General features: G+C 47.8%; 1 protein-coding gene across 1 annotated transcript in view; it reads left to right on the top strand.

The window, feature by feature from the left end:
- BRCA2 (BRCA2 DNA repair associated) overlaps positions 1 to 25,232 on the top strand; it is a 616,646-nt gene that overhangs the window by 308,953 nt on the left and 282,461 nt on the right. Inside the window, exon 20 of the mRNA XM_086935127.1 lies at positions 22,086 to 22,241. Within this exon, the coding sequence (XP_086791253.1) occupies positions 22,086 to 22,241 (156 nt within the window). The remainder of the gene's footprint in view (positions 1 to 22,085; positions 22,242 to 25,232) is intronic.

Raw genomic sequence — 25,232 nt, 5'->3', positions numbered from 1 at the left:
GCGCCTGACGGCTTTGAAACCAGAAGCTCAGGCGAGGATCTTGAACTTACCCTTTTCCGGGACTTAATTGTTTGGGGCAAGTACGGATGATGAAATGCAAAGTATGAAGGCAGAGTTGGACACTCTCAAAGCAGTAGGGCTTGAGAAGAAAAAGGAGTTCAAAAAGAAATATCGCTCCTACAACAAAGGCTCTTCAAAACAGCGGGTTCAAACCCCACACTGGCAGAAGAGCCAAGACCAGCAGGGACAGCAAAAGTCCCAGTACAGAGGCAAGCGTAATCCCAGAGGGGGAGGGAATCCACGCCAGGGCAGCAATGCCAACAAAGCCCAGTCCAAACAATGAGGCCTTCCTTCCTCCAGTGCCGTGGACTGCTCCAGGTGGGGAAGCATTGCAGGGCATTTAACAGAGTGGCAAAGCATCACAAAAGACCGATGGGTGTTGACTACACTTCAGAATGTATACTGTCTTCGTTTCAGTCACCCGCCTCCACCTGTTCCCCCGATGCCAATGTCGAGTCACCAACTACACCTTCTGGAAAAAGAAACAACTACTCTCCTCGAGAAGTCTGCCATCGAGAGAGTTCCAGAGGCTCAAAGGGGAAAAGGAGTGTACTCCCGATATTTTCTGGTCAGAAAAAAGGGCCAAAAGGCGGAATATAGACCCATTCTGGACTTGAGAACACTCAACCTGCATGTCAAAAAAGAAAGATTTTGCATGTTGGCGCTTCACCAAATATATCCACATCTCAGGAAGGGAGATTGGATGTGTTCGCTGGACCTGCAAGATGCCTACTTTCATGTCCCGATCCACCCCAGTCACAGAAGATTTCTTCAATTCCGGGTGTGGACCTCCCACTACCAGTTCAAGGTCCTGCTGTTTGGGTTGAAGTCGGCTCCCCGGGTGTTCATGAAGTGCGTGGCAGTGGTAGCAGCTGCTTTAAGCCGCTGGAGGGTCTTCGTATACCCATACCTGGACGATTGGCTGTTGAAAGGTCCTTCCCAAAACAGTGTAAGAAGTCAATTCCAGACTTGCATCGAGCTCTGCCAGCGACTGGGGCTACTTGTCAACTTCAGCAAGTCAGTCTCTCAGCCCACCCAGAAGATTCACTTCCTAGGAGCTATGCTAGACTCCGAGGTAGGAAAAGTGTTTCCTTCGGAGGAGAGACAGTATTCAGTAACTCTGAAATGTCAGCTGGTACTTCGCAGCAAGACTCAGAAAGTTCGCAGAATTGCCTCTCTGCCAGGGTCGATGGCATCATGCATCTTCGTGGTCCCGAATGCCAGACTTTAGATGCGTCCTCTTCATCAGAATCTGGAGGATAAATGGGACCAACAGTCAGCTCGCTGGGACGACCAGATTACTCTGTCAAACGCAGCTCGAGCGTCCATTCCATGGTAGACCAAAAAGCAAAATATGTAGGTGGGAGTTTTGTTCCATCAACCTCCTTCTGTGCAAACATTGATCACAGATACTTCTCTGTTAGACTGGGGAGCGCACATAGGTCAGCTACAAGTGCAGGGTCTGTGGTCTCCCAAAGAAAGTACCTACCACATCAACATGCTGGAGTTGAGAGCAGTCCACCTAGCTCTCAAAGCGTTCCTTCCCTCGATTCAAGAAGCTTCAGTGTTAGTACAGACGGACAACACCACAACGATGTACTACCTGAACAAACAGGGGGGAACACGCTCAAGGACTCTGTCATTGGAAGCCCAACGCATCTGGCATTGGCTTCTGGCTCACAAGTTGTCCGTCACAGCAGTCCACCTCCCAGGAGAGCATAATGTTAGGGCGGACGCTCTTAGCCGTCATTCTGACGACAGGGAAGACTGGGGTCCTCCACGACACAGTAGTAGAAGACATCTTCCAGTCCTGGGGTCGTCCCACCATAGATCTGTTCGTGGACGACCAAAACACCAAATGCCGAGACTTCGCCTCAAGCTTTTACTGGCCAGGATCGAGAGGGAGAGCTCTTTTGATAGACTGGTCAGGGGAATTTGTGTACGCTTTTCCACCCCTTCTGTTGATCGCGAAGGTGGTGAGCAAGTTGACACACATGTGCACGGCGATGATCCTCATCGCCCCAGACTCACCTGTCAGATCAAATCAAATCAAAAACATTTGTAGACCGCGCTACTCACCCGCTAGGGTCTCAAGGTGCTGGGAGGAGGGGAGGTGGGGGGGTGCTGTTACAGGTCTTGAGTTGCTTCCTGAAGGAGAGATGGTTCTGGGTCAGCCGTAGGTGGGTGGGTGGGGAGGGAGTTACATGTCTTGGCCGCCAGGTAGGAGAAAGATCTTCCTCCTGTGGTGGTTCTGCGAATTCGTGGGACGGTGGCGAGGGCGAGGCTGGCGGATCGGAGCTGGCGGGTGGGTGTGTAGAATGTGAGGCGGTTGTTGAGGTATTTGGGGCCCATGCCGTGGAGAGCCTTGTGTGCGTGGGTGAGGAGTCTGAACATGATCCTCTTGCTGACGGGGAGCCAGTGCAGGTCTCAGATGGGCAGAGATGTGGCTGTGACGGGTGATGTCCAGGATGAGTCGTGCAGAAGTGTTCTGTATGCGCTGGAGTCTTTTCTGTAGTTTGGCTGTGGTTCCAGCGTAGAGGGTGTTCCTGTAGTCCAGTCGGCGGGTGACGAGGGCCTGGAAGACCGTCTTTCTGGTTTCTGTGGGGATCCAACGGAAGATCTTTTGGAGCATGCGCAGGGTGTTGAAACAAGATGATGAGACGGCATTGACTTGTTTGGTCATCGTGAGGGAGGAGTCCAGGATGAAGCCCAGGTTGCTTGCGTGGTCTGGGGCTTGGGGGCGGTGCCCAGTGCGGGGGGCCACCAGGAGTTGTCCCAGGCGGAGGGGGATGGTCCGAGGATGAGGACTTACGTCTTGTCTGAGTTCAGTTTCAGACGGCTGAGCTTCATCCTTCCTGGAGGCTGGCTCTGGCGGTGGCTGGGCCGTTGGTGAGGGCGAGGATCAGCTGGGTGTCGTCAGCGTAGGAGATGATGTTTAGGTTGTGTTGGCGTGTGATGGCTGCGAGGGGGCTCATGTAGATGTTGAACGGGTGGGGCTGAGCGAAGAGCCTTGAGGAACGCTGCAGATGATCTGGGTGGTCGCTGAGCGGAAGGGGGGGAGGCGGACTCTCTGAGTTCAGTCGGAGAGGAAGGAGGTGATCCATTCCAGGGCTTTCCCTTGGATCCCGGCGTGGTGGAGGCGGGTTGTTAGGGTGCAGTGGCAGACTGTGTCGAATGCAGCCGATAGGTCGAGGAGGATGAGGGCAGCAGTTTCCCTGTTGTCGAGCAGGGACCTGATGTCGTCGGTAGCTGCGATGAGGGCGGTCTCGGTGCTGTGGTTTGCTCGGAAACCGGACTGCGAGGGGTCGAGGGCGAGGAAGGCAGATAGTTGTTTGTTGACGGTCTTCTCGATGACTTTGGCAGGAAAAGGGAGGAGCGAGATGGGGTGGAAGTTCTTGAGGTCCGTGGGGTCCGCGGTGGGTTTCTTCAGGAGGGCGCTGAGCTCCGCATGTTTACAGCTCTCCGGGAAGGTGGCGGATGCGAAGGAGCTGTACATGATGTTCCTGAGTTGGGGTGTGATGATGGAGTCGGCTTTGTTAAAGATGTGGTGTGGACAGGGGTGAGGTACTGGGTTTTTCAGAACCGGTACTAATCCGGTAACCCAGCGGTGTCAGGGCAACACCCAAAGACCCCGGATTCCCCTGTCTTGGCAAACAGAGACACGGGATACTTCTTGATGACGTCAAAGACCAAAGTTTATTGGTTGCAACCAGGGACAGAGGTCTACGAAGTACACATGGGTAGTTCGACAGAGACTGTACCACCTCAATGAACGAAACTCTGTCTTTTATGCCGAAAATTGTGCCTCTGGCAGCATTACAATTTACATTTGGTGCATACAAACTGGCCAGTGATCAAGTAGCATTTCAAAAAGTAACGAATGACGGCAGTCAAAGATAATCCCACTTTCCGTTGTCCAGCCCACCAAAAACGATTGCACACATGCTTGGTTTCCTGTTCGATCAGGCCGGACAAACCCATCATAAAACCTTCAACCCAGATCGATGAACATGTCGTAAAGGAAAGGCAGAAACAGACGGAAAGGAGATAGAGGAGTGGGAACGGTGTATCATAAACTCGGGGCACGTCCTGCCCTTTGATCTTTATCAGGCCAGCTGCTGAACAAGGAACTGGCTCATCGGGGTTCGCCCCAGGCGAGGAGTCAGTTCGGCCAGGTCAACCAGAAGTCAGCTAAGGCGTACGTGTCAAGGACTCGTTCGGCCACAGTCATCGGGCCTATGTTAGGGCAACCACACAAGATGGCTGCCACATACAAAATGGAACCAGAGGTTTCAGACTAAATCCTCAAATGCAGAGTGTTCTCCTATATCGATTCATACGAAAACACTCAGACATGTTACACTCGCCATTTGCGGTCTGTCTAGACCAAAATCGTCCATTTCCGACGATCTTTATAAATCTGGTTTCAGAACTATCGAACCCAATTCGGGACCACGGAACCACAGACCCTCCTTTTGCCCTATCATAGGCAATAAACCCAGACCCATTTTAATCTGAATCCGGATCTATGTTCATCAGGTCATCAATATGCTGCTGTAGCATCATCTTATTACTATGCATCTCTCTCCGGACAGGTTTCCGTACGCACAAAGTAGCACAAAGGCCACAAATAGCAGGAGCACACTGCACACAGAGACAGAACATGAACAGAATTACTAAGACCATCCCAATGACCATCAGAATCTTCCAACCCCAAGTGGATACCAATCCCCATAACCATCCCATCAAAGACCAATCTCCTTTGTCCAGGTGGACAGAATCGGAGATTTTATGCAATTTGGAAATGGCCTGGAGGACTGACGGAGCGTTGTCTGGAATAAAAACGCAGCAGCTTGATTGAATCAATCTACAAACTCCACCTCGATCTGCCAGGATAACGTCTAGGGCAACTCTATTCTGAAGTGTCATAAGTCTATCCGACTGGAGCTCAGCAGTCAGGTTACCAAGGGCACCGGCAGTTTCCACTATGGTGGACTCGACCACTCTCGTAAGCTGACGAATATTCCTACTGTTAGCCATAGGTCCCCAGAACGGCAGAAAACCCTTGAAGAAATCGCCCAATTCTTGTCCTACAGTGTCTTCTTGACTAAAGACACCTCTCGCAATTCTCATCTTGTGGTAATCTGCCGCATCTGTAAAAGTGAGGGGTAACAGAAAGGAAACAAAACATGTGCCCGAGAAGTCGGAGGGCAACCATGTATACGCTTTGTCGTAGCAAACAAAGTAGGTACCCTTAGCAGCTAAGAACGCTGGGGAAGACTAAGACGGGAACACATAAGTCTCAGCGGAAACGCACTTCCCTAACTGAGCCTTCGGATTCTTACCTCTGCGCTGCAAACAATAGTAGCCTTTATGGGGCACTATCCAGATCGGTAGAGGACTTTTCGCTCGCTGGTTAATACTCAGACTAACTCCATATCCAGTTACGTTCCAACCACTATATGGTTGCCTCTCATCTTTCGGAATAGTCTCTACTGCATTAGTCCCTTTGATCATGTCGACTATGCCTCTAGCTATAGGACTATTCTTCGGATTATCTCTCGGTGAACGTAAGGGGTTAACACCAATGGCATATATGAACATGGTTCTGTAAGCTCGAATCGAACCATTCAGACTGAAGGGCAAAACCAAATAAGGAATACCTTTATTGGTTGTATGAGGCATCAAACCACAAATCCAGCAGTTCGTTGTATTAATCACTAACTGATGCTGGTGCAAAAGCTGTATGAAAGAATTATTAGAGAATTCCCTACGTCTGACTACTTCATATTAGAGCAAAGGGTCGAAAGAATGAGAAGAAATAGTAGGTGAAGGTGTAGGTTGCACAGTGGAATTAGACGTCATTTTAAAAACAAATGCTACATAACCAGCTATGAATATCATGATGCTTAATAGCAGAAATATACATGGTATCAAAAAGCATTTCTTCGACATTATTTTGCATATACTTTTTCTAAAAGTCAAGGTCTGCACAGGTCTCTCCAGCTCAAAGAAATCCATCCTAAACTAAGGGTGCTGCCCGCGGTGGTTGGTTGATTCTGCTTGAGAGTGCCTCTGCTGCACCCAGAAAGGCTGCCTCGGGCCAACAGAACCCTCGACCTAGTGTCTCAGGCTTACACTCCCAAGACGTGTAGCAACCGCGACCCTAGCAGCAAGAACCGGATGGCAGTTCAGAAAACAAAAATAAGTAGATCCTTGGTGGAGAGTTAACCAGCAAACAGTAAAAAATCAACTTTATTAATTCTTTATTTGTCCTTAATTCTCGATCTCAAATTGTATCGATTTCTTCAAGGTAGCTCTTGATCGGTGAACAAAAAATGAGGCTCGGTAGTGTCCAATCGCTCTGCAGGAGGTATAGATGCTTGCAAAAGTCGATCACTCTCTTGTTCTGAGTTAGTCCCAATCAAGCGAGCATCACTGAACGGTACAAACTTCGGAATTGTCTCAGTCTCAGAATCTGCGAGACCATCCTGAACCCACTTGTCATAAGGCAAAGGCAAGGGTGCTTTCTTCGTGTGGGAGCCGTGTATCCAATGGCGCTTCCCACGCACCCGCACCGCAGATCTCGTACATAACAGAACCTGGAAGGGTCCCGTCCAGCGGGGCTGCTCGTTCTTCGTACGCTGGAAATTTCTGATAAAGACCCAGGCACCAGGTTCAATCGCGTGGGCTGGATCTTCTATAGCTTGTGGAAGAGTATCGTATACCTGTTGGCGTAAAACACTCATTTTAGTTGTCAATTCACGCAAATAGTCAAGCAAAACAGGGTATTCGAGGTCGCTAAACCTCGTCGGTGTTGGTACGCCCCAAATATTCGCCGGGCGACCAAACACCACTTCGTATGGACTCAAACCCATTCTCGAGTGTACAGTCATTCGGGTGGACAAAAGTGCTAATGGCAAAGCATTTGGCCATTGTAAACCAGTGCTTTCCTGAATTTTGGCCAGTTTTAACTTAAGAGTGCCATTATAGCACTCGACTAAACCAGCTGATTGGGGATGATTTGCAGCGTGGAATGTCTGCCTAATCCAGAGACCATCACACACTCTCTTCATCACTTGACCCAAGAAATCACTTCCGTTATCACTCCAAATGATTCTCGGCAAACCAAATCTCGGGAAAAATTCTTTTATCAAAACTTTTGCTGTGGACAAAGCAGTATTGTCCTTAAGGGGGTAAGCTTCTACCCATCTAGAAAAAGAGCAAACAACCACTAACACATACTTTATGTTGTTGCATCTTTCCATATGGATAAAATCTAGCTGCAAAGCCTCGAACGGATACGTAGGAGGAGCAAAATGACCAGCTGGTGTTGGAGTTCCCTTACCAGGATTGTGCATCAAACACACCATACAGTTCTTGACTAAATTCTCTGCACATCTGGGAATTCCTATATGTTGCCAAACAGGAGCCAACAACTTGCAAATCCCTTTCACACTAATGTGTGCCATTCCATGTGCCATTGTAACAACTGGAAGCACATACGCGTTAGGCAACAACCATCTCTGATGTTCAGACAAATCAGTCCAACAGCCATTCGAGTCCAACCTACCCTTACTTTCTCTCCATTCATCCAACTCTTTCTCAGTGGCCTCACTGACTAACTTTCACGCTTTCAATAGTGTCTTCGCACATACTCTTCTCTGGAACCCATCTCGCTGGACCCGCAACATACATTCGACTCGTCACATTCCTAGCAGTTTCTTTCGCAACTTCATCCGCAAACGCATTACCACGACCAACATCATCCGTAACCTTTTTATGGGCTCTGCATTTCACAATCGCTATTTGCAAAGGTAACGTAAGAGATTCAAGAATTTCATTCACCAGTTGTCCATGCTGGATTTTCGCTCCATGGGACGTCAAAAATCCACGTTCACGCCACAATCGTCCAAAACTATGAGCCACACCGAACACATACTGACTATCTGTATACACATTCACTTGTTTCCCTTTCGCCAACACACATGCTCTCGTAAGTGCAATCAGTTCAGCCGCTTGTGCGGAATTGTGTGGGATACGTGCAGCTTCGACAACTGTATGTAAAGTCGTCACAGCATATGCTGCAGTGGTATCGCCATTCGGTAATTTGAAACACCAACAGTCAACCCACAAGACATCATCACAGTCAGGAAGAGGAGTATCTCTTAAATCTATTCTCCCTTTCGTCTCTTCCTCAGTTCTCAGAAAACAATCGTGTTGCTCTTCGCTATCATCGTCTGTCTCAAGCGAAATCGGCAACAATGTAGCCGGGTTTAGAGTATTGCACCTCTTGATGAGCACATGGCTCGCTAACAACGTAAGTTCATACCCTGACAGCCGAGCACTAGTTAAGTGCTGTGTCTTCGTACAATTCAACAAGGTATCCACTGCACGTGGAACCATGACCACTAACGTATTGTCCATAACCAAACCAGCAGACTGTTGAATCGAAACAGCCGCTGCTGCTGTGGCTCTAAAGCAACTCGGCAACGCTCTAGCTACAGGATCTAAAGTCGACGAAAAGTACGCACATGGGCGTTGCTTTCCGCCAAATTGTTGAGTCAAAACCGATAATGCACATCCCTCTCTCTCATGGACATACAATGTGAAAGGCTTGCTGTAGTCGGGAGTACCCAACACAGGAGCCGAACACAACGCATTTCGTAATTCAGAGAAACTCTTTTGGCATTCATCAGTCCAAGGAATCGGATTTGGAGTATCCTTAACCATAAGAGCTATCAAAGGCTTCGCTAGAAGAGAAAAATTAGGGATCCACTGTCTACAGTACGACGTAATGCCCAAAAACGCCCGTACTTCTCTCTGTGTCGTAGGGACACTCATTCTCGCAATGGTCTGAATTCTTTCTGGGGTCAATTTCCTTCCCTCCTTCGATAAGAGGTGACCTAAATAGGTAACTTCTTGGCGACAGAATTGTAATTTCGAGAGAGAAACTTTATGATGACAATCAGATAAATGAGACAACAAGGACACAGTGGCATCCTTACAGATATCTTCGGTATCACCAGCAACTAACAAATCGTCAACATACTGGATAAGGGCTGCACCGTCAGGAAAAACTAACGAGTCAAGTTGAGTCTTCAGAGCTTGACTGTAGATCTATGGACTCTCGCAATAGCCTTGAGGAGCGCACTTAAAGCGGAAACTTCGTCCTCCTAAAGAGAATCCAAAGATATCTCTACTCTCTATGGTAATCGGAATGCTAAAGAAAGCATTCTTCAAATCGATCATCGAAAACCAAGTGGCAGAAGCTAGAATCAATGTCAATAATGCAGTAATGTCGGGTACAACAGGGAATTGCGGAACAACAATTTTGTTCACTTCACGGAGGTCGATAACAAACCTATAAACAGGAGGCTGTGAAGAATCAGTTCTCTTCAAGACAGGCAAGACCGGACTATTACACACATTACCTCGAGTCTCTTAAAAACACCCTTTTCAATCAGATCATAAATGATCGCCAAAAGCGCTCGTTCACCATCACTTGAAATACGATATTGTTGAATGCGCGGTAACTTGGCATTCGCCTTCAACGTCACAACATATGGGGCAATATCTAACAGGCCCACATCATTCGGACCCATAGCCCACAATGAATCCGGTAACGAAGACAATTCAGGTGGGAGACAATCCTTCGATACATATATTGGAGAGATCACATTCTCACCTAGAGTAAGATGTACTCCTAACGGAGAACAGTACAAAGTCGCATACAATCTCTTCAACAAGTCAAGGCCTAGCAAGTTCTCATTACAACCTGTGGTCAAAAGAAGGGGTGCTTCAAACCTACGAGGACCAACAGAAAGAGGCAATGGAACGGAAATCGGATTCGTAACTGGGGCGCCAGAAAAACCTATAGAAACATTATTAAAGCCAGACAAAGGTGCGCCAGGGAGTTTTGAACGCATAATAGAACTCTTCGTAGCACCAGTGTCTAGCAGAAAAGGCTCTGACACACCTGATGCAATCACTTCCACGTAAGGTCCACTCTGATCTACTGGAACTGAAACAACTCCCTCTCTTTGTCTATGGCTGTCCTAACAATCATTGCCTTGCGCTTCATCGCCTTCAACATAATAATCATCTACGTAGTACTGTGCTGTCCTACCAGACGAATTCTGCTGTTGGTCAAAACTGTTCATTGATTTCTGCGGAGGCAAATGGCGCGCGTTCTGTCCGCGACCTCTACCTCTAGGCGCTTGTTGAGCACCTCTACCTCTCACACCAGGAGCACTATTTGCACGTTGCAACAAAACTGGACAACTATTCTTGTAATGGCCTTCTTCTCTACAGTACGCACATTGATTAGGCCCATACTGATTACGCTGTTGAGGAGTCTCGTCTCTTTGCGAGTTCCTCGAATACTGTTGAGGCTGTTGATAATCGCGCTGATTATGAACACTGGGTAGATAAGCTTGTTGTAGAAGAACTTTAGTCTTCAATTCCTTAGTCTTCTTATCCGCTTTCTCTAACTCATCCTTACGCCTATTCTTGTAGTACTGAGCCATAGCAAGAATCTGCGCCGAAGTAGAAACAGGCCAAGCACTCTCGGAATTCTTCAACTTAGTACACAACTCAGGACGAAGATTGTGCACAAATTTATCAACGAATAATCTCTGGCCACCCTCTGTAGTCATATCCTGAAAACTATGATCGACAAATGTTTCCTCGAAACGCGAGAAAAAGTCCAAAACAGACTCATCTTTCTTCTGCTTACAAGCAGACAATTTGTCCCAATTAACACGAACCTCAGGCATCAAAGTTTTCATGAAAGTGATAATTCTACCAGGAAGTTCAGCAATAACATCTTCAGGCTTAGCACCTCCAACTTGTTTATCATTTGCCGCAACCAGATTCACCCACGAGTCACCCAATTCATTATCATGATCGGTATGTCGAACGACATTCCAGATGGGCTGTGGAACAACATTCCCAAACAGCATGTCTATATCCGCCAAATTCATAACGCACGAACTCACAGTTTGCGTAAGTTCCTTATAATATCCTGCCGGATTCTTCCGCGGATCTGGTAAAGTCTACTTAAGCGCCAGTAATTCTGCACGCTTCCATGGAACATGAACCCAGACACGCTGAAAGTGTGCTTGAACAGCTCCATCGTGAGGTCTCCAAACCGGAGGAACTTCATGTCTCCTAACTGACGAATCTGGCTCAAACAGCCGTTCAGTAGGGACATTGCTTCGGAGCGACAGTAACGTCAACACCGCTTTCTCAACGTCATGTAGACTCACAATTGTTCCTTTAGCAAACTCGGAACGTAATCGGAACAATTCTGCAGGAACTCTACCCAATTCGTCCATCCATTGTTCATGGAGGAACGCACACATAAGCTCAAAAACGTAACGTTGCTTTGGTGCTTCCCATTATCGGAAAACATCCATAATACCTTCAAGATCATACTGGGACTTATACGTCACCCATCTACGTGCCATATGATCCAAAACCACTCGCTCATCTGTATCAGGCAATTGACTACGCAACTGTCTACGCTCACTAGCAGGAGACATACCCATTTGTCCCAACAAAGGAGTTAGAAAGTTAGAAAAGGCAGCAGTCATCCGCTGTCTAGGAGAAGGAGTAGTCGGAAGGACAAGAGAAGACGAAGCAGTAGTAGAAGGATCCATAGTCTGAACAGGTAAAGGGACAGTAGTAGCAGGAATAGGCAAAGGTGGCAACCCTTGAGAAGGCTGCGCATAAGGAACAATAGCCAACAAAGGAGCTGGCTGTGGAGGAATAACAGGAGGCAAAGCAATAGGTGCTTGTGTGGCAACAACCTGTTGTGGTGGTGCCGTAGCATTCTGCACATAAGGTGGTGGTGAATTTAGCAGGTGCGACATTAAAGGGTCTCTCACAAGATCCTTCTCGTCTTTCCGCTCTTTAGCCGGTAATACAGGGTAGCATCTGTCTACCGCTAACTTCTTCGCTCTAAGCATCTGCTCACTTTCTTGCTCTTCTTCATTATCTCTGTATGCAACGGCAGCTTGCACCATTGACATACCCTTTCTATTTTTCTTCGCTAACTTAATTTCCTTCTGTTTGGCTTCTTTGCGCCATATGCGGAAAGAGTCAAACATCGCCGGCCGGGCTTTCTTCTTGAACAATTTCACTTCAAGGTTATCTAAGACTTCTGTCTCGAAACTACCATAACGGGGCCACTGTAGGACACCGTCATTCTTCGTATATCTAACCCAAACCTCATTATAGCTAATAGGACCCACACCATGTTTCACATACAGGTCGTAGGTAGGAGTTCCAATCGGAGGAACCGGGCACGAATCCTCTAACCGGGAATCCCTCAAAGTACCACAACTAAACAAATTCCTAAGACTGCTAAAACCAGGCATCTTGCTCACTAGTCTAGCTTCAAACAACAAGGGGAATCTAAATCGATAATCTCGTGAATACACGAATCCCTTGGCTTTGAGGCCTGCAGGTACCAAATCAAAGCTATCCACTCAAGGATACAAAACAAACTAAGGACTAGGAGACGCTCCTTTTATACTTAACTGAGTTGTCGATGGCGTCACCAGAAGACCCGTCAATCGTCTCGCTCTACAAACGTCTAAGGCTCCAAAACAGGGCGACAGTTAGGGCAGCAGTCCTTCGTAGCCGTCGGGACGCGGGAAACCTCGCAGCGAAGACCTTCGGAACCACGTCGACATACAGGGGTCGCTGAAGTGGCTGGCCGTCCTCTGGAATTTTCACACGAAGCTCCTCACGAACCTTTGGCTTGGACCGGTACCGCTGAAGTCGCCCCACGTTGGGCGCCAATTAAGGTACTGGGTTTTTCAGAACTGGTACTAATCCGGTAACCCAGCGGTGTCAGGGCAACACCCAAAGACCCCAGATTCCCCTGTCTTGGCAAACAGAGACACGGGATACTTCTTTTTTTTTTTTTTTTTTAAATTTTTGAAAACCTTTATTGTGCATAAAGTAAAGAACAAATACGGGCCCACAACCATCCGGCCGGCCACGAACTCTCATGTAGCACTAGTGCATGCAATACGGCGACATAGTAATACAGCATACCATCAGCTACTATGTAGAATCAAACTGGAGAGCGCCGCAATACCATGACACAGGAGCAATGAAGGTTAATTTTAAATTTTTGTGCAACTATTGAGATCAGGTCGTGTTGTTCCGTACTCATGAAAAATAATAAAATAAAGAGCAAGGTCCATGCAGGTGGGACATGATATTAGCTACAGTTTCCAACCAATCTCACATCTCGACAAGCAAGTCCCGACCAGGCAGGATGGCCGCAAGATATCCACGCAACAGGGTATCATTCTCAACATCCCATTCGTATCTCCGCCGCCACCCATCCCCCAGTATGCCTGAACACGGGCCAAGATGAAGGGAAAAATTATAAAAGAAGCAAAAATAGGCACCATAGAAACTAACAAAAACTGAAATATAACCCCCCACCCTACACACATGCAGAGGCTATGGCCTACCCCCCCCCCCCCCTAGCAGAGTGTCTGTCGCCCCATAAACCCGAAATACAGCATGAGAAGAGAAGAAGGAAAGAAGAAAGGAAAGAGAAAGCAAAAGGAATATAAACCAGTGATATAGGGAGTAAGAAAAGAAATTCTATCCTTTAACTCCCACTAAGGAAAGGCCGGGAGGAGGGCCAGTTACACATATGCGCGGACACCGCCGGCCCAATAAACATTCTCCACCCCAATATCGGCAACAAATAGAGTCAGCAAAAGTCTAACAGTTAGGGAGAGTCAATTCACATTACGTAATGAAACAGGCCGAATTCGGGTCCCACACAGTCTCCACCCACCAGCATAGCAATTCAACAAAGGGACCGCCTAGCCCTGGCCCAATCTGGGACTCGTCCTCTCACCCACTCTCCGTGATAGTCCAGTGCAGTCCAAGTTGGCGAAAGAAAATGGCCGCCTAGAGGAGGGGGGAGGTGCATAAACATAGAAAGAGCGTCGCCTGTCCCCAAAAATTGAACCTCCCTTGGTCACAAGCTTCTCCGATGTATCCAAGCGACAAAAGTCACAAAGCAGGGAGATCGAAGTCTGTGAGAAAGGAGCAGATGAAGGGGCATGGGGACAGGCAGCTGCAATCCAAAGCTGCGAAGCCATGAAACGATGCAAACAGTCAGGCACGGAACAAAGGGGAGACAATGTTGCAACGACGGACCTGGTGGGTGGCAACAAGTCGCTACAAGCCGCAGCAATAGCTACTTTAACCTCAACAGTAGCACTCGGAGGCGGCGGTATGCTGATAGACTGTAGCAATTCCAAATCAAAACTCTCTCGGGGATGGACCCCCTGCTCCCGGCATAGAGCATGGGCACATGCATCAATTTTTACACCCAGTACACTGTAGTTATGCATCATCTCCGATCGCAGCTCACCCAAGGTCGTCAACACATCTATATAGGTCCATTCAGGCTGTAGTTCCCATAGTTCTGCACTCCCGGGGGAAGAATGCGCTCCGGCCCCCTGCACGCAAGTGGGCTCGCTGTCCCATGATGAGGGCGCGTAGTCGTCCTCACAGTGCCGAATAGTAGGCATCGCCATCTTGCCCTCAATCCACCGGAGCGCTGGGGGGGGGAAGGGGGGTCGCAGGGCACGACCGATCAGCAGCTGTCGTTCCCCGGGTACACAGTATCCCCCTCGGTCTGCGGCGTAGTCGGGAATTCGCCGGCAGTGTGGTAGATCAGGCAGAACAGAGTGGGGCTCACCGATGCCGGGCAGAGGAACAATGGGAGCCGACCAGAATCATGGCGGCTACGGACAAAGGACTCGTAGACAAAGCACGTCTTCCCCCTGTCCCCGTGTAACTCAGTGTGTACACGGTAATTCTCTGCAGCAGGCGGTGGCCGGGCTGTATACGGATGAAGGTGACTCTTTGTTGTCGCACAACCCCCGCAGCAGATCGGCTGTGTCGGAGCACGCGAGGTCCAGCAATGCGCAGCGGAACAGGCAGGGTCCCGGGCTAGGGCGATCCGTCCGATAACTTCTGTCTCCGGGCGGGTGGAGAGGTCGGAGGAACACCATCAGAACCAGCTCCGCTACCCGCACATTTCAGTTCAAGAAACACCAGGATGGCAAGCAGGATTGCGGTGCGGGATTCCAGGGCCGGCGGTGCCGAGAGGCTGCACGTCCGCTCAGGTCGCCATCTTGGCTCCTCCCCCCCACGGGATACTTCTTGATGACGTCAAAGACCAAAGTTTATTGGTTGCAACCAGGGACAGAGGTCTACGAAGTACATACGGGTAGTTCGACAGAGACTGCACCACCTCAATGAACGAAACTCGGTCTTTTATGCCGAAAATTACGCCTCTGGCAGCATTACAATTTACATTTGGTGCATACAAACTGACCAATGATCAAGTAGCATTTCAAAAAGTAACGAATGACGACAGTCAAAGATAATCCCACTTTCCGTTCTCCAGCCCACCAAAAACGATCGCACACATCCTTGGTTTCCTGTTCGATCAGGCTGGTCAAACCCATCATAAAACCTTCAACCCAGATCGATGAACATGTCGTAAAGGAAAGGCAGAAACAGATGGAAAGGAGATAGAGGAGTGGGAACGGTGTATCATAAACTCGGGGCACGTCCTGCCCTTTGATCTTTATCAGGCCAGCTGCTGAACAAGGAACTGGCTCAGCGGGGTTTGCCCCAGGCGAGGAGTCAGTTCGGCCAGGTCAACCAGAAGTCAGCTAAGGCGTACGTGTCAAGGACTCGTTCGGCCACAGTCATCGGGCCTATGTTAGGGCAACCACATAAGATGGCTGCCACATACAAAATGGAACCCGAGGGTTCAGACTAAATCCTCAAATGCAGAGTGTTCTCCTATATCGATTCATACGAAAACACTCAGACATGTTACACTCGCCATTTGCGGTCTGTCGAGTCCAAAATCGTCCATTTCCGACGATCTTTATAAATCGGGTGTCAGAACTATCGAACCCAATTCGGGACCACGGGACCACAGGGGTTGGCTGGGGAGCCGGAGTGGATGGTGCTCATCACGCGGGGGGTGTCTTCAGTGCTGACCGAGGTGCAGAGGGTGGTGGTGGGGGGCGCTGGTTCGGTGGTTGGGTGCGTGGTCTGGGCGCTGCAGCTGTTGTGTATGTCGGCGATCTTGTGGTGGAAGAACGAGGCGAGTGAGTCGCAGAGGTCTTGCGAGGGTGTGATGTCGTTGCTGTTGGAGCTGGGATTGGAGAGCTCTTTAACGATGCTGAAGAGTTCCTTGCTGTTGTAGGTGTTGTTGTTCAGTCGTTCTCTGAATGTTGTCCTTTTGGTGGTGCGGATCAGCTAGTAGTGTTTGCGGATGGCGTTCTTGAGGGCTGTCATGTTTTCTGTTGACTGGTCGTGGCGCCAGGCTTTCTCGAGTGTACGGCAGGATTTCTTGGAGTTTTTGAGGTCGTTGGTGAACCACAAGGCTTTCTTGCTGCCGGGTCTGCTTTTAAGATTCTTCAGCGCTGCAAGGGCATTGGCGCAGTTGATGAACCACTGTGTGAGGTTGCGTGCTGCTTCGTTGGGGTCCGTCGTGTTGGTGGGAGGGTTCTGGCTCAGGGAGGTGGTGAGCTGGTCGGCGGTGATCTTGCTCCAGCGTCTTCGGGGAACCTGTTGCGGGTGGTGGTGGGTCGTGGTTCTCCTGAAGTTGAAATGGACGCAGCTGTGATCTGTCCAGTGTAGTCCGGTGGAGTGGCTGAAGGAGATGTGGTTGCTGGAGGAGAAGACTGGGTCAAGCGTGTGGCCGGTGTAGTGGGTGGGGGTGTTTACCAGTTGCTTGAGTCCGAGGTTGTCCAGCAGGGTGGTGGTGTTGTTGTTGTTTTCCAGGTGGAAGTTGAGGTACCCTAGGAGGATGTAGTCTGAGGAGGTGAGGGCGTGCAGGCTGATGAAGTCTGCGATGGCTTTGCTGAATTGTGTGCGTGGTCCCGGGGGTCTGTAAATGAAAGAGTGCCTCTGAGGGTGGTCTTGGGGTCGGTGTTTATCTGGAAGTGAAGGTGCTCGGCGGCGGTGAAGGTGTCATCGAAGTTGGTCGTCATGCGGATGGTGTTTCTGTGGACGATGGCGATGCCTCCTCCGGTTTGGTTGACGCGGTCCCTCCGGGTGATCTTGTAGCCATCCGGGATAGCTATGGCAATGTCGGGGGCTGAGGAGGCGTTCGCCAAGTTTCTGTGAGGAAGGCGACGTCCGGCGCTGTTGTGTCGAGGAGGTTCCAGAGTTCGATGGCATGCCTGTGGGCGGAGCGGGTGTTGAGCAGGAGGCACTTGAGGTGATTGTTGCTGGTGCCTGGCCTGGCGGGTGTGGTGCAGGTCCAGAGGCAGGTGAATTTGCAGGCTTGGCAGGTGAAGGGTCTGTGGGTGCGTTTCGGGGTGGCTCGGTGGCAGGTGGGGTTCCGGCTGGTGTTGAGAGTGTTGGAGGGTGGCGGCGTCGTAATTCAGTCAGGTGGGCTGGTATCGTTGAGGGCCAGGGGTCCTGGCGCTGGGCGCGGTCCAGGCGCGGACTGGCGTAGACGGGCTTGCCTCTGGCGCGCCCGCTGCGCGTACGTGTGGACTCCGCCATAAATGGCGAAGTGGGAGGGAGGAGCAGCTGGGAGGCGGGAGCGGGGTGGCGGATGGGAAGGGGGTACAGAAGAGAAAGGGGCGGGCCGCAGGGGAGCAGCAGCGGGGAGCGGGGGAGTACAGAGCGGGAAAACGGAGGCGAGGGGGCAAGAATACAATACAGTCACGGGCAGCAAATACAGGCACAGAATGCAAAACACAGAATACTCAGCTGCAGGGCAGCAGCGAACTTGCTGCAGCAGCGGTGAAGCCTGGGCACACTCACGGGGAGCCGCACAGTGCGTGGAGCGACCAGCCTTGAAGCAGGGTCAAGGGTCACAGCTCACCACTGCGTGGACTCTGCCATAAATGGCCAAGTGGGAGGGAGGAGCAGCTGGGAGGTGGGAGCGGGGTGGCGAATGGGTAGGGGGTACAGAAGAGAAAGGGGCGGGGCCGCAGGGAAGCAGTGGCGGGGAGCGGGGGGAGTCCGTGTCAGTGACTCCTCACAAGAGGCTACCATGCAGGCAGGACCTGTTATCCAAGATGAACGGAAGGATACATCATCCCAACCGTCCGTCACTGAGCTTGGCAGCATGGCTCATGAGGTCATACAATACGGCCATCTAGGACTGCCGCAAGACTGCATGTCCATCCTAAAAGACGTGAGACGTCCTTCCACTAGACATTCTTATGCATGCAAATGGAAGCGATTCTGTATGTGGTGTATGACGAATGGTCATAATCCTATTCAGAGTCAGGAAGAGGCAGTCCTTCCTTACTTATTGTATCTGGCTAAAGCAGGTTTAAAGTTTAATTCTATTAAGGTGCACTTGGCTGCTATAACAGCTTACAGGCGGTCACCTTCACAAACCTCTTTTTTTCAATTGCCAGCTGTAAATGACTTCCTGCAGGTGCTGAAAAAAGTGTACCCTCCAGTACCTCCCCCTCCTCCTCCCTGGGAGTTGAACCTGGTGCTATGAAAGCTAATGGGTCCTCCTTTTGAACCCATTCATAAAGCTACTTTGCAGCATCTTTCCTGGAAAGCAGCTTTTTTGGTGGCAATCACGTCAGCTCGTAGGGTGAGCGAGATTCAAGCTCTCTGTTCCTCGGAACCGTATATTGTGTTTCATTTGAGTGGTACTAAGAACACATCTGTCCTTTCTTCCTAAAGTGGGGTCATATTTTCATGTAAATCAGACCATTTCTATGCCCACTTTCTTTCCCAATCCCTTTACTCCAGCTAAAAGGGCTCTGCATTCTTTGGACCTGAAAAGAGTTTTGAAATTCTATCTGGATAGGTCCAAGGTTATTCATCACTCTGATCAACTGTTTGCTAACTATGGATCGATCAGAACAGGTCATGCAGCCTCGAAACGTTTTGTGTATCAAGCTTGCTTATCAGTTAGCGCAGAAAACTCTTGGGTTTTCTCCTAAAGCGCATTCCACCAGAGGTAGAGCTGCGACTGCGGCTTTTCTCCATAATGTGCCCATGTCTGAGATCTGTAAGGCGGCGACCTGGCGGTCCGTCCATACCTTTACCTTTTATCGAACTCCGCATTCCAAACGGAGTGGGCAAAACTATGCAAACTCGGCAAGCAGAGCGGAGTTTACTGCCTACCCTTAAAAATAATGCACTGCCATTTAGTTTGCAAAATTACTTGACTGAAGACTGATGTTTTACAATGTCAGCATGTCACGTTTTGCATTGTGAATGAATGCGAAGTTAAGTTAAAACAAACATTCAGCCTTAGTTCCTACCTTGAATGATTTCCTGCAGCGGTCTGAACCACTATCACTGTGTAATATAAGTGAAATTACATAGGAAATTCCACAGATTTTCCATTGAAGACGACACCACTATTCCAGCCCTTTTAACATTCGCCCTTTTATCATTCTTTGACTCAGTTGCTGCAGGATAATACAAGGTGTGATAGTGACACTCCCCCTGTCGATACATTTTATGTATGTTTGGTGCATTTTTTCAAATACTCCTTATTTCAAATTCGAACTTAAGCTAGCTAATAAACAGTGATTACTAAGAAGATCCACCATTTGCTGATAATAGCGATTAATAAATACTTGCTTTTTATAAATAGTTATGTAGTCAGATTGTTGAATTCAGATGTAGCAAGAGTCCACGGGGGTAGCTAGCAACATGACACTGTGTCATTTAGGTGAATCACTTATGACATATTAGGTGCTATATGCTTAAATCAACTATCTTGTGGATTGGATTAAATTCAAGATAAGATTGATGTGTATGCTGTTGCTGTGTAGTTCATCAGAAGAAGGCCTTCCAACCCCTCAAGGAATCTGAACCATTCTGTCAAAGAAACCGCAAGATTTAGGCAAACAAAAAGGGGGACGTTTTATTTTTTGAGAAATTGCATAATGGAGTGAGGTGCAGAAAGGCAGAGCTTTGTATAGCGACAAACCCAGAATTTCAAACTAAACGGCAAGTTAAGGTTTTTGAATGTTTCTCTGTTTGACTTTTGATGCATCCCTTTATATTAAGTCTAATGTTCACTGATGTAGTTTTCAGAGGGCAATAATTTTCAAATGAATAATGACCATAATTGATAGGACTACATCACCTTCAGTTTATTGCTTGTGTGCTTCTTAAATTCTTTGGAAATAATAAAATCCCCTAACGTCAACCCTTTATGCACATCTGGGTTTGATACCTGTTTTAGTGGGTTACCTTAAAACTGTGTCTGTTTCAGTGATATCCCTCTTCCTGTTGTAGAGTAGAAATTGCCTAATTTACCTTTACCTTTTAGTTGTTTTGGTAAAACTTTAGTTGTACTTTCATCAACTTTTTGGTCCTGAGTTTAGATTTATTTCTACAGCTTTGGTTCGTGTTTATATCTCCTCAGTCAGGCTCTCCCTCTAAACAAAGGTCTTTCTTTTTCCTATTGCTTTGAAACTGATAATATTTGGTTGGTTATTTGTTGGTTATTTGTTCCAGGCCACTGGGGGTTCCCAGATAATTGAATCTGGAAATGTAAACTCCCTTCTCAGTCTTTGTACAAGTAAAGATCTCCATGACAAATGGACCACAGGCTTTTGGCCTAGCACCTGCTGTTCCCCTGTCTATTCTGTGGGGTCAGGGTGAACGTTTTAACCCCTTTCACACTCATGACGAGCTGGGCTCGTCATGGTGTAGCCTCCTCGCACACTGATGACGAGCCCAGCTCGTCATGAAATAAAGTAAAATAGCAATTTCCAGCACAGGAGGGAAATTGCCTTAGCAGCCATGGAGTTAAGCTGCTCCTTTGTCTATATGTGTTGTTTTCTGTAGCCCAACTGGTGATAGTGCACCCTGGCTCTGTTGAGTGACTTTTGGTGCTGCAGGTTTGTGGGTATCAGGGGTTCACTGGTTCCTTGACTCCATGGAGTGCATGAAACTCCACATGGTTCTTCTCTTGAAACATTAAGCCATTGCTGCTGTGGATTGAGATTAACCACCCTTCCCTTTTAATCATTTGTCCTCCTTTTTATTGTGGTGTGTCAGATGCTGTACGTCTGCCAGGCTAGTATTAACCGTCCCTACAAATTCACTTAAATTGTATATCCCTTCTTTCCTTCTTTTCTGGGCAGTGTTGCTTTGGTAAACATTTAATATGATGTGAATCTGCTTAAGCAGTGAGTTGAAGGGGAAAGAGTAAGTCTTTCTAATAAAGTTCTTTTTCTGGTGCGTGTTGGCTTTTCTATTGTCTGTCACATTTGGCATCCATCTGAATGGTCCAATTTTAACCATGAAGGGAAATAGTAATTTGAAACAAGTGGAGGATCACTCATGAACAGATGAAAGGATGGCATAAGTTATTATTAGCTTATCATATTCTGGAAATAAAAGTTGCCAAGGTCGACTCCTGACTTGGAGAAGCAGTCAAGATGGTGATGATCTGTATAAGTGACGCATTGTTTGCACTGGACAAAATAAAGACATTAATTTTGTTCTCTGCGATGAGTAATACAGAAAGCTAATGAATGTTATTCCTTCTTTCACATCATAAACATTTTCTTATTCAGAAGCATTGTGGTTAGCCCCTTTTTTAGTAAATGTCAAAAACTTTGAAATAGTTCATAAACAATACACAAATGACCTCTTGTGAAATGTTAATGGAGCATGGCCGGACTGTGGACAGAAACCAGCCCTGGCAATTCTGCTCGACTGGCCCCCGGGAAGTGGGGGAGGTAGAGGGGGGTTGGGTGGGATCACTGCTACTGAGAAGCACTGGATGCTAGTGTCAGGCATCGATGCCGCTTTTGTTGCAAAACCGTCCCCTAGTAACAAAACCAGCTCCACCCTTCCGGCCCACCGGGAAAACGCCCGGTGCCCGGAACAGCCTGTCTGAGACTGTAGAGGAGCATGCCCTTGAATGTAGTATTGTGCTGGAACAGAAGAATAAGTAGCTAGAATAACTAGCCTGACAGTCTCTCTCTTGCATTCTCCAGATTTCTGCCAACAGTACTCGGCTTGCTCGTTGGTATGCTGTACTAGGGTTTTATCAAGATCCAAGGCCTTTCCCACTCTCATTGTCATCACTTTTCAGCGACGGAGGCTTGGTCGGATGCATTGATGTAATCATTGAAAGAGTGTACCCTTTGCAGGTATGGCAAGAATATTTGTGCACATACACGACTGTCACAATGTAATAATCCACATTAATAAAAGTGGCTGTATTTGCTTATCATTTAATTGATTCTTTTACCCAGGTTTGGACTGCTGAGATAATGAAAATATACAATTAATCTGGTTAAAATGATTTTAGGTTAGAGGCACTCCTTCCTATATATGATGAACAGTTTTCCATATAAATTACATAGTTTTGTATTTGCTAGAACTACACTTTAAGGGTTCTCAATTGTCAAAGGAACTGAGCTGTCTTAAGGTACTGAGCTGTATGAAAAGTAATTTTCTCACGATGAATTAATTTTAGCTTTAAGGGTCTACATGCATTATTAGTTTTTTCATAGCTCTGCATTGAAAATCTGGGTTCACACAACACAGATAATTAAAATCATTTATGCATTAGCACAAATAAAAGAGAACTCATTCGTTCATTCCTACCTGTAGCTACACATCTACAAAATGGTCATTAGTTAATAAACAATTTGTTTGGATTTCCTCGTGTGCCTAGGTTTGTTACGTTAGTAACTTAGGGCAATTTCCACATCTAGTATGTGTTAAGATTTTTCGGCTGGCTGTTACTGGCTAGGAAATTGGAGGTAAAGCAATTACTTAGTCTACCGGGAAATCCAAAATAACCTTAACTGGAGAAAGTTCTCAATTAAGCATTATTGTTGTTAAATATAGAGCATACGTTAAGTAAACTGAAGACTTGAAGCTCGTTCACGATTTTGGCTAATAAAAAATCCTCTAAAATTACAGCCTTCTTAGTACACGTCTTCAAAATTTGAGCCATGCATAAATGTAAACGGAGCCTCTTTCTTTTTGAAAGGATAAAGAGCCCTATTACAACTGTGGTGGTTGGACCGCCACCAGACCGCGGGCACCACAAGGATCCTGCTGGGCCGGCGGTCGTTCCCTGGGAAAAATATGCTGATGGTGCCACAGCCGGCACGCCAAGCATATTTTGAGTTGCCTCACCACCACCCTTTTCATGGCGGTGCGACGGCCATAAAAAAGGTGGTGCAGAAGCAACAAAGGGCACCCTAACGGGGCCCCATGCCGCTCCAGGGTCTACGGGTGCAATTAAGGGGGCACATGTTGTGCTCCCTGTATTTATGCACTCCTGTTCCTGCATGGTGCAGCATAGACCACATGGTGCATGGCGCACCATGCAGGTACTTGCAGACGGCTCTGTCACTGTAACGGTCTGCATGTAACACTCTACAATGATCCCTACAGAACGCTGTCGTTGCAGCGCCACCTTGCCACCGCCCACCACAGGTTACAGCAGGTGGTGTAGGTACAACTTTGGCTGTCCTACCTCGGGACACTGGCGTGGCGGCCATCAGAAGGACTGCCAACGTCCTAATGAGATCCTTAGTCTAATGCTGGCGAAAGGATGGTGAGGCCTTTTCACCGGTAGATACACTTTTTCAGATTCCCCAGAAAGTCTTTAATTACTAATAGTATAAAAAAGGATTTTCTGGCACATGAACTACCAGGGTCTACCTAAAGGCACACCTATTCAATGTTTACAAATTTAGGGCCTGGTGTGCATGCAAAGATTAAACTCGGTTGCCGATATTCTAATCTTGCGAGATACATGCTCCATTGTCAACTTTCTGTTCATTTCAGCCCTGAGGAATCGCGAGTGCGATGAAACACGTGTCGGCTGACTGTTTGCTACATTAAAGACTTCCAAGATTTACTCTTCATGAGAGTTTTTGTTTTGATACTTCTGTCATTTTGTTACTATCTTTGTTTGTATATTGTTACTTAACAGTGTATACACCGTCTTGAGTGCATCGGCAACCGAGTTTGTTCATGTAGGGGTAGTTTCTTTCTACTCTATTGAGTGGTTCAAGGTTTTTCCACTCGCCGTTTTGCACCTGTTCAAATAACAATTCCTTACTGGTGTGCGTATAAACGGGCAGTGCACCCAGAGCGTAACTGATCAAAAGCCTGCAGAATTCTGCATGCAAAGATTACATTCGCAACAAGCACCTTGGAATTCTCCAAAGCAGATTGAGATGCTCCCGAGACAGCCTGATTTTTTACCTTCGCCACTCGCTGTGGCTTGAAAAACGCTGTAGGCAGGGTGCTGGAATCCCCCTCTTCCGAGGTGAGCAAGGAAGCAACACACTGCTGACCTGGAACAAGGAATTCATCTAATTTCACCCTTTTGCATTGGGCTATCTTTCAGTAGGAAGGGCAGGGCTACTGCACCAGCAGACCTCAAACTTGGGCTATGTCTTTAGTTGGAAATTCTTTTTGGGCTACCCCTTCAGCAAATCTTTATTTTCGGGACCACCTCTCAAAGGGATTCGTGCTATTGGCATCCTATTCAGTAACATTTCCAGCAACCACCAGTTTCTCTCTACCATCCGGGCTACCTACACAATTAAAGTGTACTCTCAGTAGGACTCGGACCAATCTCCAGTCCCCACATATTGTTTGGGCTACCTCTCCACTAGAGCACGTGTGGGTCTCCTCGGCAGAGACTCTCTAACAATTACTAGTCTCACTACTACCATATGGCCTGGCAGTGACTTCTGCCTATCATATGCCAAACAAGAATATATCAGTGCCGTTCCACTAACTGATGTCTGATCTTGGGATTGAGCCTACATTATAACAACTCTTCTGTGTTCTATGCACATCCTATTCTTTGCTAACACACTGGGATTTCTCATTGATGCTGCGATCTGCTCCCAAATATGTGACCTTTTACCCATCCTACCTCTTACTAACAGTAATGACCCTTCAGGTGTGACGCTTTTAGTCGATATTCTGGTATTGTACGCTGACATCTTTAGCTGCATGTTTAATGTGTTTTCTTCACACATCCTGCTGCATATGCTCTTCGCAGGTAACCCACTAAATCAACTACTTCCATTCACTGCGCTCCCATCGACAGTGCCCATCTCTGCAAAGAAGAACCCCCTACTGCCTCACTGAGTGACCCACTG

This window comes from Lissotriton vulgaris, chromosome 8 (genome assembly GCF_964263255.1).
Source record: "Lissotriton vulgaris chromosome 8, aLisVul1.2, whole genome shotgun sequence".
NCBI classification, from domain to species: Eukaryota; Metazoa; Chordata; class Amphibia; order Caudata; family Salamandridae; genus Lissotriton; species Lissotriton vulgaris.
The sequence above is the reverse complement of the archived record's forward strand: the minus strand, read 5'-3'. Positions and strand labels throughout refer to the sequence as shown.